The 13,890-nt window shown below is 47.8% G+C and overlaps 1 protein-coding gene across 1 annotated transcript in view; it reads left to right on the top strand.

The window, feature by feature from the left end:
* The window catches only part of LOC107123818 (zinc finger protein 208-like), a 119,219-nt gene that overhangs the window by 4,948 nt on the left and 100,381 nt on the right, over positions 1–13,890 (top strand). The window contains exons 3-5 of the mRNA XM_015427159.1: positions 1,761–1,887; positions 8,350–8,454; positions 9,586–11,253. Of these exons, the coding sequence (XP_015282645.1) occupies positions 1,761–1,887; positions 8,350–8,454; positions 9,586–11,253 (1,900 nt within the window). The remainder of the gene's footprint in view (positions 1–1,760; positions 1,888–8,349; positions 8,455–9,585; positions 11,254–13,890) is intronic.

The following is a 13,890-nucleotide window of genomic DNA, read 5'->3' as shown; positions in this document are numbered from 1 at the left end:
GTGGTGGTGGCTACAAGCATGGACGGCTTCAAAAGGGAATTAGATAAGCATATGGAGCAGAGGTCCATCAGTGGCTATTAGCCACAAGGTATAGATAGGGGCTCTGGGGAAAGTGATGCTCTGTCTTCTTGGTGCTTGGGGGAGGGGGGTCAACAGTGGGAGGGCTTCTAATGTCCTGGCCCCACTGGTGGACCTCCTGATGGCACCTGGTATTTCTGGCCAATGTGTGATACAGAGTGTTGGACTGGATGGGCCTTTGGCCTGATCCAACATTGGCGTCTCTTATGTTCTTATGTCACCCTTGATTACAGACGAAGAAGAAGAAGAAGAAATACAACATAAAAAGTGTTTTCCCTGTTGCTCCATCCTATTTCTTTTAAAAGAACAAAAAGTTAAATACATTATACATACCTACCTTGAGGTGTCCTGGCCTCTTACTAGCGCATCCACTTGCTGTGCATTTAAGTTCTGGTGTGACCTTTGTCAACTGTCAGGGAGGGTCTCTTGTTCTTCATGCCTCTCAGCTGGACTGTTCTCCAGTGTATCTCTCTCTGTCCTGATGTGGCTGAAATTCCCCTCAGGTCCCCTCATGCTGACCTCTCAGTTGGTCCCTGATGGGCCTCTCGTCGCTCTCCGAGCCTTCATCAACTGCTGCTGCTGTTTCCCTGAGATGGCTTCGGTTCCATCTCAGTACTCGGCCACTATCCAGTTGTAGCAGTTTACTGATTATTTTACCGTTGCTTTGTGCCAGAGTCTGCCTTGTTTTGTTAATGGTTGAGTTCGCACAGCGTTTCCTGGTTACTGGCCAGGAAGATCTCTGGCTGACTTATTGTACTACAGGGCTTGTCTTTGTTGGTGCTGTCTCCTCAGTTCACCGAGGGATATCCCAGTAAACCCTGATTATAGTAATCTCCCACTTGTAGGTAGAAGGGTTGTGGTTCACTGGTGTTCTTGTGTTCCCATATTTGGCATCTCTGTTTCTCTCTTTCTTGTATGAAAACAGTTTCAAAACCCTCTTTTTATCTGGCATTGCACTGTCCACATACAAATTGAACTCCTCTTTCCAGGTCTTCCATGCCTGGGCAAATTTCAAGGCTTGGTGATTCAATGTCTCTGAGGATTTTCGATCCTCCATTTCCCCCTCTTTTCTTGTTGGTTGTCCTCTCTCTCTCTCTCTCTCTCTCCTGCTCACCCATTGTTGCTGGTCTTCTGTCTTGGATTCATGCACTGCTACCACCACTTTTCAAATGGTGTCATTTGTCTTTATACTAACACACTCTCAGTTTCTAAACAAACTTTAAACTTTATGATAACTACTAATTTACAGAGCTCTCTCTGTCTCAGCCTTCTTTCATTTGGCTGAGGCCTCAGCTGAGGAGAAACCGAATGGGGACGTTACACTTCCCTCATTCCCGGATCCTCTGATGAACTACAACATAATCAGTTATTTCAATCTTGCAACACTTGTTACTGTTGTGATGAAACTACATTAGAATACGTAGATTAACATGACAGGAAGGCCTGGCGGGAGCTGGTCCATGGGGTCGCGAAGAGTCGGACTCGACTGTGCGACTGAACAACAACAAAAATATTATTAAAATCACGAACATATTACATCCATACACGGCTCTCTTCTGGCTTCCTCTTTCTTCTGGTTTCCCGCTGTTAATTTACTGTGTTTGTTTTTCGCTCCACACACACACACACACCCAAACCAGCTTTCCAACTATATAAAGACATTTCTCTTTTTATTCTTGTAGGGTTGGGAGTCATTTGAAGAGGTGGCTGTGTATTTCAGCAAGGAAGAGTGGACCCTGCTGAGCCCACCCCAGAGAGCTCTGTACAAGGACGTCATGCTGGAGAATTTTGGGAACGTGGCCTCTCTGGGTGAGGGTCCTTTCCTCCGGGGCTTTCCCTGTTGTCCTATAGGGAGTGGCCATAATGCGGTCCTTAATTAGAAAGGCCGTGATCAAGCTTTCTGCCCTGGGCCAAATGGCTGACCTCTGCCAGAAGAGCAGGAGGAGGAGGAGGAGATTGGATTTACACCCCGCCCTTCACTACCCAAAGGAGTCTCAGAGTGGCTTACAATCTCCTTTCCCTTCCCCTCCCCACAACAGACACCCTGTGAGGTAGGTGGGGCTAAGAGAGCTCTGAGTGAACTGCTTGTGAGAGAACAGCTCTGACAAAACTATGGCTTGCCCAAGGTCATCCAGCAGCTGCAAGTGGAGGAGTGGGGAATCAAACCCGGTTCTCCCAGATTAGAGTCCACGCACTTAACCGCTACACCAAACTGGCTCTCCTTGCAGAGAGATGTGGCTGTGGAGGGAACTCTACTGCCTTCTCTGCCACTTTACTTACTTCTTAGCTGGCATTTCCATCTCAGTTGTGCAGAAAGCAGGCAGAGAACGGCTAGTGGTAGTTTTATGCCAAACACCCCCCCCCCCTGTAGTCATCTGGGGCCTCAGCTCACTCCAGAAAATAGAGAAGGGTGACAGCTAACCCGCCCCCCCACCTCTCTTTCTTCTCCAGAGAAGAGATGCCCAAAGGCCAAGGGGAAGAGGCAACTTGATCAGACTCAGAAGAAATCCTTGCCAAGATTCTTTAAAATGCGAGACGAGTTCTCCAGATACACTTTGAAAGACAGCTTCCCCTCAAAACAAACAATCCTGAGCTGCTAAGAGCATTCCATATTCCAGCCACAAGAAATGGTCAGGTTTTCTGACAACAATGGATAAATGTAATAGAAGATGTAAAGGGATAAATATAGAAGACGTAAAAAGAAGACATAACACATCCAAATGAGCAACTTGTCTCTTTCCTGATTATAAGGGCAAAAGCTTATCTTCTGACTCCTAACTTCTTCCTCTTTCTTAATCTCTCCCTCTGTCTCCCACTAGGGCCTATCATTCCCACCCTCTTTCTTCCCATTGCTCCGACGGTGTTCCTGGTTCCTGCCATGGACCTTCCCAGTGTCCCTTTCCAGACCCCTGGTTCCCCGGCTCCAGTCTGCCTCGTCTTTGCCCATTTCTCCAGCATGACTCTCCCACTTTTCAAATCCCCACGCATCCTCTGTGAATTCTCTTCCATCCTTTCCCCCTCTTTCATTTGGCCTTCCATCTCTCATGTGCTTCAGAGACATGTATGCATCCACACAACTCTCTCGTGGACTAGCCATGAGTGAGACACAGCTGGGCGCTGTAATCCTCAATGATTTGAGTAACTGTTGAATTAGAACTTACCCAAGTAGACATGGGAACTATTTTGGCTTGCCAAATGCTTAAATTGCCACCCACCTCCAAAAGGCTCCTTTTGGTCTTGCCTTCAATCTATACCTTTATGCTTAGTAAAAGGCACCCTTTCAAAAGAATTGTCTCAAACTGAGAGCCAGTTTGGTGTAGTGGTTAAGTGTGTGGACTCTAATCTGGGAGAACTGGGTTTGATTCCCCACTCCTCCACTTGCACCTGGCTGGATGACCTTGGGCAAGCCGTAGTTCTGATAAGAGCTGTTCTTGAAAAAGAGCAGTTTCTGTCAAGAGCTCTCTCAGCCCCACCTACCTCACAGGGTGTCTGTTGTGGGGAGGGGAGGGGAAGGGGAAGGAGTTTGTAAGCTGCTCTGAGACACCTTTGGGTAGTGAAGGGTGGGGTATAAAGCCAATCTCCTCCTCCTCCTCCTCCTCTTCGTCTTCGTCGTCTTTGTCGTCTTTGTCGTCTTCTTCTTCTATCTTTGGTGGGAAAATACTTCACCAGTCTGCAATCTGTGGTTCCAAGAGTCCAGACTTGGCTGTACATGTTGGGAGGACCACATATACATGTCCCCCCCCCCCAATGTCTCAGTATAAGAGAAGATAGATGATTCCTGACCCTACGCTGTACTCCATCCCACTCAATTATTTGTTTATGTTTTTTGGAGGGACAGTCAACCTGGCTTGGAATTGTTGAATTTATGGGTACACAGAAGTATAATTTTGTGTGTGTTTTTTTCTTTCCTAATAAAAAGGACCTCTGATTTTCCGACCTGATCTCATATCCTGGCTGGAAGAAGGTGGAGAGCTATTTCTCCTGACCTCTGATGAAGAGGAGGACTTGGCAGGTAGTCGCTTAGACTTTTCTCATGGGGTTGTGTGTTGCTTGTGCTTCCTTCCATGGGCTGGTGGCCTTGTTTATCCTCACAATTTGTCCTCAAGAGAGCTCGGATGACTATTGGATGCTGAAATGGTTCCTGTATGTCTTGAACATATTTAACTTATAAGAACAGAAGAACATAATGTTGGATCAGGCCAAAGGCCCATCCAGTCCAACACTCTGTGTCACACAGTGGCCAGAAATACCAGTGCTGTCAGGAGGTCCACCAGTGGGGCCAGGACATTAGAAGCCCTCCCACTGTTGCCCCCCCCAGCACCAAGAAGACAGAGCATCACTTGCCCCAGAGCCCCTATCTGATGGACCTCTGCTCCATATGCCTATCTAATTCCCTTTTGAAGCCGTCCATGCTTGTAGCCTCCACCACCTCCTGTGGCAGTGAATTCCATGTGTGAATCACTCTTTGGGTGAAGAAGTACTTCCTCTTATCCGTTCTAACCCGACTGCTCAGCAATTTCATGGAGTGCCCACAAGTTCTTGTATTGTGAGAAAGGGAGAAAAGTACCTCTTTCTCTACCTGCTCTTTCCCATGCATCATCTTGTAAACCTCGATCATGTCACCCCTCAGTCGTCTTTTCTCCAAGCTAAAGAGCCCTAAGTGCTTTAACCTTTCCTCATAGGGAAAGTGTTCCAACCCTTTTATCATTCGAGTTGCCCTTTTCTACACTTTTTCCAAAGCTATAATATCCTTTTTAAGGTGTGGTGACCAGAACTGCACGCAGTATTCCAAATGAGGTCGCACCATTGATTTAACTAGGCAACTTCCTTCATCACTTCTGCCAAGTTGAGCCAAGCATTGTCCACTCTCTGGCAAAGGTGTTTGTCAGCCCTGTTTCTCCTGAGATCCCTCCAACTGGGGGTGCCTGGCCTCGATCCTGCAGCACTGTGCCTGCAAAGCAAAGCATGTGCTTCAGCACAGAAATGTCACCCAAAGCAACCCCAGACAGCTCCCATGTGACCTCCCCTTCACCAGCACAGAGCAATGTTGAAAGTGATTCTGAATGGTCTTGTGAATGGATGCGCGGACAATCCCGTCAGGTTGCAGCCAGCTTCAGGCAACCACAGCAAGTGGTTTCCATGGCCAGTGAGAAACAGAAGTCGCTTGCAATTGCCTTCCACTGCAGAGTCTTCCTTTATGGTCTCTCATCATGCCAGGGCCTCTCCTGGTATGTCCCTTTGAGCATTATGCTCAGTGAATGAAAACCTACTGGTGATCCCTGGCCAAAAAAGTATTCGGCTGTCCCCAACCAGAACCAAGACTTTTTCGGCCCTGGCCCTGACGGAACTCTTTGCCGAGTAAGATCCAGGCCCTGCAAGACCTGATGTAATTCCGCAGGGCCTGTAAGACAGAGATGTACCACCAGGGTTTTTTTGGGTGAGAGGACAACAATGGTTTCCATCAAGACAGACCTCCCCCCCACCTTTTCTTCACCCTTCCCTTTCCTTATTCATTATTCCTTATTTATTTAACTTGTACAATATTAATCCCCTTTGGATAAGGGGCGCCATGCTGTGTTTCCTTTTATGGTAGTGACTGTTAGTAGTATTGTTAAGAGCTCTTTCTAATTCTAAATTGTTATCATTTTATTCTAATTGCTTGTTAATTGCCAGTTTGGTGTAGTGCCAGTTTGGTGTAGTGGTTAAGTGCGCAGACTCTAATCTGGGAGAACCGGGTTTGATTCCCCACCCCTCCACTTGCACCTGGCTGGATGACCTTGGGCAAGCCGTAGTTCTGTCAGTGCTGTTCTTGAAAAAGGGCAGTTTCTCTCAGAGCTCTCTCAGCCCCACCTACCTCACAGGGTGTCTGTTGTGGGGAGGGGAAGGGAGTTTGTAAGCCGCTCTGAGACTCCTTTGGGTAGTGAAGGACAGGGTATAAATCCAATCTCTTCTCCTCTTCTATAAGTTTACCATTGTTGTTCTCCACCCTGTGCCCTGTTGTACAGGGGAGGGTGGGTTATAAGTCATATAAATAAATGAACCCAAGTACTGACCGTGCTTAGATTCCAAAATCTGACGAGGTTGGGCTATACCACACCGCCTTCCCTCCCTGGTGCACAAACTATGCCAATATAAAATCCGGCATCTTGAAGTGGAAATCCTGGCTTTCCTCATGCATTTTAAACCCTACTCAGGATTAATCTCTTCTGATTAACAGCCGACTCCATGTTGTCTGGAGCATCCAGTCGAGAAGTGGGTTTAATACCCCAAGAAATGTACGGAGGAGATCTTAGCTGCATATCCCCCAGTGGGGAAGGGGGTGGGGATGGAGCAATCAAAGGTCCAAGTGAAGGGGCAGCCAGGCTGACGTATAGCTGAGGCGGATGAAGCACAGACTCCGGGTGAAACGCTGGCTCTTGCGGGAAGGAGAGCTGCTTCTCCCACCCTCTTTCTTTCTCTCCTTCCCAGGCAGCAGTGAAAAGATACCCTTGACTCCTTCTTCATCTTCTCTTCTGTGTGGCGAAGGGGGAAAAGGCACAATGCAGCCAGTTGAGGTATGGGGGGGACACGTGGCAGTGGGGACGTGCGCAGCGGGGAGCAGGGATGCTCCCTTCTCTGTTAGAAGGCTCAGAGGATTGGGCTCCTTCCTTTTGGTTCTGGCGCTGCCAACTGGAAAGGCAACAAAAATGGGCACCCCCCCTGTCTATGATGGGATCTACAGACAAGCCCAAGCTGACACTATGAAAGAATGCTGGACCATGAATTCCCCATGGAAAAGTGTTTGGTTCTTTACTGTGTGTACGTGTCTGCCCTCTTCCCCACCAGGGTGCCAGCCCCCTGCCAATGAGAACAACCCCTCTGGCCCCGAGATGCCCCCAAGGAAGACTGGGGGGGGGGAACCCAGTGTCCTCGCAAGGCTCTTCTCCCCTCCTCTTTGTGCTGCTCTTTGAGTATTGAATGACCGTCTCTGCTTTTGGGGTCCCCCCCCCCTGTGGACCAGCTTTCCAGTGACATGAAGGAATGCTTCCTTCTTCTTCCAGAGAGCCAGTTTGATATAGTGGTTAATTGCGCGGACTCTAATCTGGGAGAGCTGGATTTGATTCCCCACTCCTCCACTTGCACCTGGCTGGATGACCTTGGGCAAGCCGTAGTTCTGATAAGAGCTGTTCTTGAAAAAAGAGCAGTTTCTGTCAAGAGCTCTCTCAGCCCCACCTACCTCACAGAGTGTCTGTTGTGGGGAGGGGAAGGGAAAGGAGTCCGTAAGCCGCTCTGAGACACCTTTGGGTAGTGAAGGGTGGGGTATAAATCCAATCTCTTCTTCTTTTACCTCACAGGGTGTCTGTTGTGGGGAGGGGAAGGGAAAGGAGTTTGTAAGCCGCTCTGAGATACCTTTGGGTAGTGAAGGGCGGGGTATAAATCCAATCTCCTCTTCTTCTTCTTCTTTTACCTCACAGGGTATCTGTTGTGGGGAGGAGAGGGGAAGGGAAAGGAGTTTGTAAGCCACTCTGAGACTCCTTTGGGTAGTGAAGGGCAGGGTATAAATCCAACCTCTTCTTCTTCTTCTTCTTTTTCTTCTTCCAGGGCTGGGAGTCCTTTGAAGAGGTGGCCGTGTATTTCACCCCGGCGGAGTGGGCCCTGCTGCACCCAGGCCAAAGAGCTCTGTACAAAGAAGTCATGCTGGAGAATTTCGGGATGGTGGCCTCTCTGGGTGAGGATCCTTTTCTGTGGGGCTTTCCTGATCTTGCTGCGATGAGTGACGGGAAGGAGGTCTTTAATAAGGAGAGGTCGGGCTGTCTTCCCTGTGCCCAGTGGCTGGTCTCTGCCACCCTCCACGATCCTTCCTCTGATGCGGGAGGGCTTCTTGGCTCTGCTGGCCGAGAGGGAGCCCATGCTTGGCAGCCCTGTGCCTGGATCACATGGGAGGGCGTCAAAAGAGGGGCCAAGGGATGTTTGAAGTTGAGAGAAGATGAGGTCGTCTCAACAGGGGCTTCCCTGTAGTCTGGGCCTTGTCTTACCCATGGAGGGAACTCCAGTGGCTTCTCTGCCACTTTTCTTAGTTCTCAGCTGGCATTTCCATCTCCGCCTGGCAGGAAGTGGGCACAGGATTCCAGTGCCAGACTGATGGCTGTTGCCCCATAGTATACCCCACCTCACCTCTATTTCCTGCTTGTTGGGTATTTCTGGAAGGACAGTCAATCTGGCTTGGAATTGCTTCAGTTATGAGCATACAGAAAAGTTATAACGTTGTGATTTATTCTTCCTGACAAAAAGGGCCCCAGATTTCGAAACCTGATGTCATCTCCTGGCTGGAGGAAGAAGAAGAGCCATTTCTTCTGGGCCCCGAAGAAGAGGAGGGTCTGGAAGGTCGCTGCTTAGGTCCGTCATGAGACTGTTTTGTTGCCTGCACTTCCTTCCAAGGGTTGGCGGGTCTCTGGGCCTTGTTTATTCTCACAGTTTGAATTTCTCCTCACAGGAGCTTGGCTGGGTTGCAGACGCCAAGATGGTGCCTGTAAACCTTGAACCTATGAAAAGAGGCAACTTTTTTGTACCGTGTCAGATCACTTCTGCCAAGTTCAGCCAAGGCTTGTCTGTTCTGAAAGGCAGAGTCTTTAGGCCAGTCCTTTTGTCTCCTGAGATCCCTTTAACTGGATTTGCCAGGGCTTGAGCCAGGGATGTTTTGCCTGCCATGCAGAGCATGTGCTTTACCACTGAGACCAAGACCCTGAGCAACTCCCGACAGCTGTCGTGTCAACACATGTTACTTGGTTCCCCCCTCCTCCCAGCACAGGGCAGTGTGGTAAGTGATTCTGAAGGGTGCCCTGACCTGGGTAGCCCAGGAAGCTAAGCAGGGCCGACCCTGGCAAGTACTTGGATGGGAGACCTCCAAGGAATACCAGGGTCAGGACACAGAAGCAGACAGTAGCAAGCCATCTCTCTGAACGTCCAAGCCCCACTAGGGGTCACCAGAAGTCAACCATAACTTCCAGGCATGGATGCATACACAACACACACACACTACCCCCAAAAGGTTTTTCTGAAGGGTCTGGCACAAACACTGTGCCAGTATAAAGTCCAGCCTCTTCCAGAGGAAATCCTGGGTTTCCTTGCGTATTTTAAACCCTATCCAGGATTCTTCTCTTCTGATTAACAGCCAATGGCATGGTGGCTGGAGCAGCCCTTCTTCCTTCCACAAGTGCCCTAAACACCCCTTTCCTGTAAATACACCCAGGAAGGAAAAGGGAAACTGGGTCACTTTGAGGCAGAAGTTCTCCATTGTATATTCTCTCTCTTTTGTTGCCTTGGGCTATTACCATATGATTGGCTGCTCAGCCAACTTCATTTGCTTGGAATTTAATATGTATTGAGTAAGCAAAGGGGAGAACTGCCTACAGAATCTTTACGCTTAAGCCCTGAGATTTCACTGAGTGCAAACACTACCATTACCAGGAAATTGTGACACGGATACAGTGGCTTGTCATCACACTAGTTTTCTCTTTCTTTCAGCAGATGGCATGTGGCAGTCAGCGAATGAAACAAAAGGACCACCAGTGATGGAGAAAGAGGATACATATTCAGATGTCAAAATGGAATTTGAATATCATGATGCACCTAGGAAGGAGACCGGAAAAATCACATCTGAAGGGAGGAATAATTTCAATCTATTAGAGGGGGATGGCTCCCTACTGCCGAAAACATACCAAGGAGGTAATAGCAATGAGCTCGCTCCAAGCAGGGAGAACATTCCTGAAACATCAGATATTATTACTCAGTGGAGCACCTATAGCAAGAAAATATATAAATGCCTGGAATTTGGACAAAGGTTCCCTCAGAGTGGAAGCCAAACTATGCATGAAAGGATTCACACAAAGGTCAAGTTTTACGAATGTCTGGAGTGTGGGAAAAGCTTCAGTCGGATTGGAAGCCTTACTTCTCATCAGAGAATTCACACAGGGGAGAAACCATATAAATGCCTGGAGTGTGGAACGAGCTTCCGTCACAGTGGACACCTTATTGTCCATCAAAGAACTCACACAGGGGAAAAACCATATAAATGCCTGGAGTGTGGTAAAGCCTTCACTCAGAGTGGAAGCCTTACTGTCCATCAAAGAATTCATACAAGACAGAAACCATATAAATGCCTGGATTGTGGGAAAAGCTTTAATGAGAGTGGAAGCCTTAGTTCCCATCAAAGAATTCACACAGGTGAGAAACCATATACATGCCTGGAGTGTGGAACAAGCTTCAGTCGGAGTGGAAGCCTTTCTTCCCATCAAAGAATTCACATAGGGGAGAAACCATATAAATGCCTGGCATGTGGGAAAAGCTTCCGTGACAGTAGGCAACTTACTTTCCATCAAAGAATTCACACAGGTGAGAAACCATATGAATGCCTGGAGTGTCGAAAAAGCTTCATTCGGAGTTCACAGCTGACTTCTCATCAAAGAAGCCACACAGGGGAGAAACCATATAAATGCCCACAGTGTGGGAAAAGGTTCATTCGGAGTTCACACCTTATTTCCCATCAAACAATTCACACAGGGGAGAAACCATATCAATGCCTGGAGTGTGGAAAAAGCTTCGGTGGGAGTGGTACCTTGAAGTCTCATCAAAGGATTCACACAGGTGAGAAACCATATCAGTGCCTGGAGTGCAGGAAGAGCTTTAGTCAGAGTTCACACCTTACTTCCCATCAAAGAATTCACACAGGGGAGAAACCATATCAGTGCCTGGAATGTGGGAAAAGCTTCAGTCAGAGTTTTAACCTTACTTCCCATCAAAGAGTTCACACAAGGGTGAAACCATATCAATGCCTGGAATGTGGGAAAAGCTTCAGTCACCATGCACGCCTTACTTCCCATAAAAGAATTCACACAGGGGAGAAACCATATCAGTGTCTGGAGTGTGGGAAAAACTTCAGTGAGAGTAGAACCTTGAAGTGTCATCAAAGAATTCACACAGGGGAGAAACCATATCAATGCCTGGAGTGTGGGAAAAGTTTTGCTTGGAGCGACAGTCTTACTTCCCATCAGAGAATTCACACAGGAGAGAAACCGTATAAATGCCTGGAGTGTGGAAAGAAGTTCAGTCAGAGGTCACACCTTACTGGACATCAAAGAATTCACACAAGGGAGAAAACATATAATTGCCTGGAGTGTGGAAAGAGCTTCAGTGGAAGTAATGGTCTTATGTCCCACCAGAGAATTCACATAGGGGAAAAAATGTAGGCACTTTTATACTGTTAAAGGATGTTAAACTGAGGAGTAAGATTACAGACAATTTAATAAAACAGTGTACTAATAGATTGCATAAAATATTTCACATATTGACAGCCAAGTTGTGAAAACTTGGATTTCACAGTGATTCACAGCAGCCCCAGCACCACCTACTAATCAAAGAGCAGTGCTCTGTGATGTCCCTTTGAGTGGCAGAAAGGTCCATAAGCAACTCCCACTTGGCTATTGGCTACAGCTTTTTGACCCCCCCCCCCGAGTGCTAGAAGACAGGGAGGAAACTCAGCAACTGGGCAGCATAACAGAGGCCTGTGATTTCTGTAACACTCCATTGGGCCCCACAGATGAGTCAGGGTGCCAATTTCCAGGTGGGGCCTGGAGTTCTTATGGAATTATGCCTTATCTCCAGACCACAGAGATCAAGGTGGCTGTTCAGATTGCAGACATTAAAGCTTTATATCCCCGCTGAGCTCCTTCTCCCTAAACTCCACCATCTCCAAGCACCGCCCACAAACCTCCAGGAATTTCCCAAAGAAGAGCTGGCAACTCTAGCACAATGGCCAAGCCACAACCTGCTGCCCATGTGCCCTCTGCCAAGCAGGGGCATGGCAGAGATTGGTGGAGAACATATGATACCCCCCCCAAGCACAGTTCCCTCTAAGCTGTGCTAAGGGGCGTTGGCGCACAACATTTCAGAGGCTAGGTCAGAGGATTTCTGCTTCAGCTCACAAACAATGGAGGATGGGGGCACCTCCTTCTGGGGCCCATAGAATTAGACCCTCCGGTCCAATCTTTTTGAAACTGGAGGGGGGGGGGGATTTGAAGAGAGGCACCAGCAACTATGATACAAATTTGGTGCCTCTACCTAAAAAAAAACAAAAAACCAGCCCTCAGAGCACCAGGTACTCCTGGGTCAATTCTCCATTATAGCCTATGGGACCCATTGACTATAATGGTCCCCATAAGCTATAATTGAGCCTGGGGGGGGGGAAGTTTTTGCATACTCAGTGGTTAAGATGCTGAACTGCAGGCCAGCAGGTAGGTAATTCAGCAGTTTGAGATCCGAGTGCTGCATGACGGAGTGAGCTCCTGTCTCTGGCCCCAGCTCCTGCCAACCTAGCAGTTCAAAAGAAAGAAATTGCAAGTAGATAAATAGGTACCGTTTCAGTGGGAAGGTAACCGTATTCTGTGCTCCTCGGTGTTTATAGTCATGCTGGCCATATGACCATGGAGATGTCTTCGGACAGCGCTGGCTCTTTGGCTTGGAAACAGATTAGCACCACCCCCTAGAGTCGGATTCGACTGGCTTTCAAGCAGGGGAAACCTTTACCTTTACTATTATGCTTTTCAGTATGATTTGTAAGCGGCCTTGAGTCACAGGGGAAATATTTGAATAAATAAGTAGTTTGGGCAGGTTGATAACATTTAAGCAACTTTCTGTTTGTTAGGTTAGGCAGGGTTCTGACAGTGATTGTTCCACCTCTGTGATACTTGACCTGTAATGCTGGTTGTCATATTTCACTCAAAAAACCCAAAGTAGATTGCAAGAGTTCCCCCCCCCCGCAATGTTCCCTCTACGCTCTGAAATCTTGTGAGCAAAAATCATCGTTTGTGAGCTACTAGCATTCAAGCTGTGAGTGAGCCTATATTTGACTATCACATAAACCTAAGCCTACCTCACAAGGTTGTTGTGAAGATAAGACAGAGGATGAGAAAATAACAGACAGCACTCTGTGCAGCTTGGGGGAATGGGCAGGATAAAAATGTACTAGATATCCAATTTAATATGTTGGAATCCAGTGCCAATCTGATTTCCCAGATATATGTGCACAGGTATTTGAAAATGTATATACACACGTACCCCCTATTTGTCCACTGCAGCAAACTCAGATACAACATTGGACTAACAACTGTAATGTGTGGAGTTGTCCTAACTGCAGCCAGCCAGCGATTACAGTGTCACACACATCTGGGAGAGCCAGGCTCAGATCCCTACACTGTTATGCCAGCTTGCTGGTGAGTCATTTAATGATGTATACAATATGACACATACAATATACAGTAGTCTAATAAATGCCAATAATGCCCTTCCATTCTCTACATAGGGCAAACAGGTCAAACCCTATGCCAAATGGACACAAATCTAGCTTTAAGAATCGCAAGAGGTCCATCAGTGGCTATTAGCCACAAGGTATAGTTGGATCGCTATATCTGGGGCAGTGATGCTCTGTATTCTTGGTGGTTGGGCAATGTTCCCTCTAAGCTGTGGAGTCTTGTGAGTGAAAATCCTACTTTGTGAGCTACGGGTATTAAAGTTGTGAGCAAGCCATTTGGTTGCTGCATAATTTAGTTTGCTTTGAGGCCATCCTTCCTGAGCTAGAGTAAAGATCTGTGAGCTGGAGGCTAAAAAACTGTGAGCTAGCTCACACCAACTAAGCTTAGAGTGAACCCTGGTTGGGGGGCAACAGGGGGAGGGCTTCTGGAGTTCTGGCCCCGCTGGTGGAGCTCCTGGTGGCACCTGGTATTTTTGGCCACTGTGTGACTAGATGGGCCATTGGCCTGATCCATCATGGTGTCTCTT

This window comes from Gekko japonicus, unplaced genomic scaffold, assembly GCF_001447785.1.
Source record: "Gekko japonicus isolate JY-2015 unplaced genomic scaffold, Gekko_japonicus_V1.1 scaffold712, whole genome shotgun sequence".
NCBI classification, from domain to species: domain Eukaryota; kingdom Metazoa; phylum Chordata; class Lepidosauria; order Squamata; family Gekkonidae; genus Gekko; species Gekko japonicus.
Note: the sequence above shows the minus strand (reverse complement) of the source record. Positions and strands in the feature narration are given on the sequence as shown.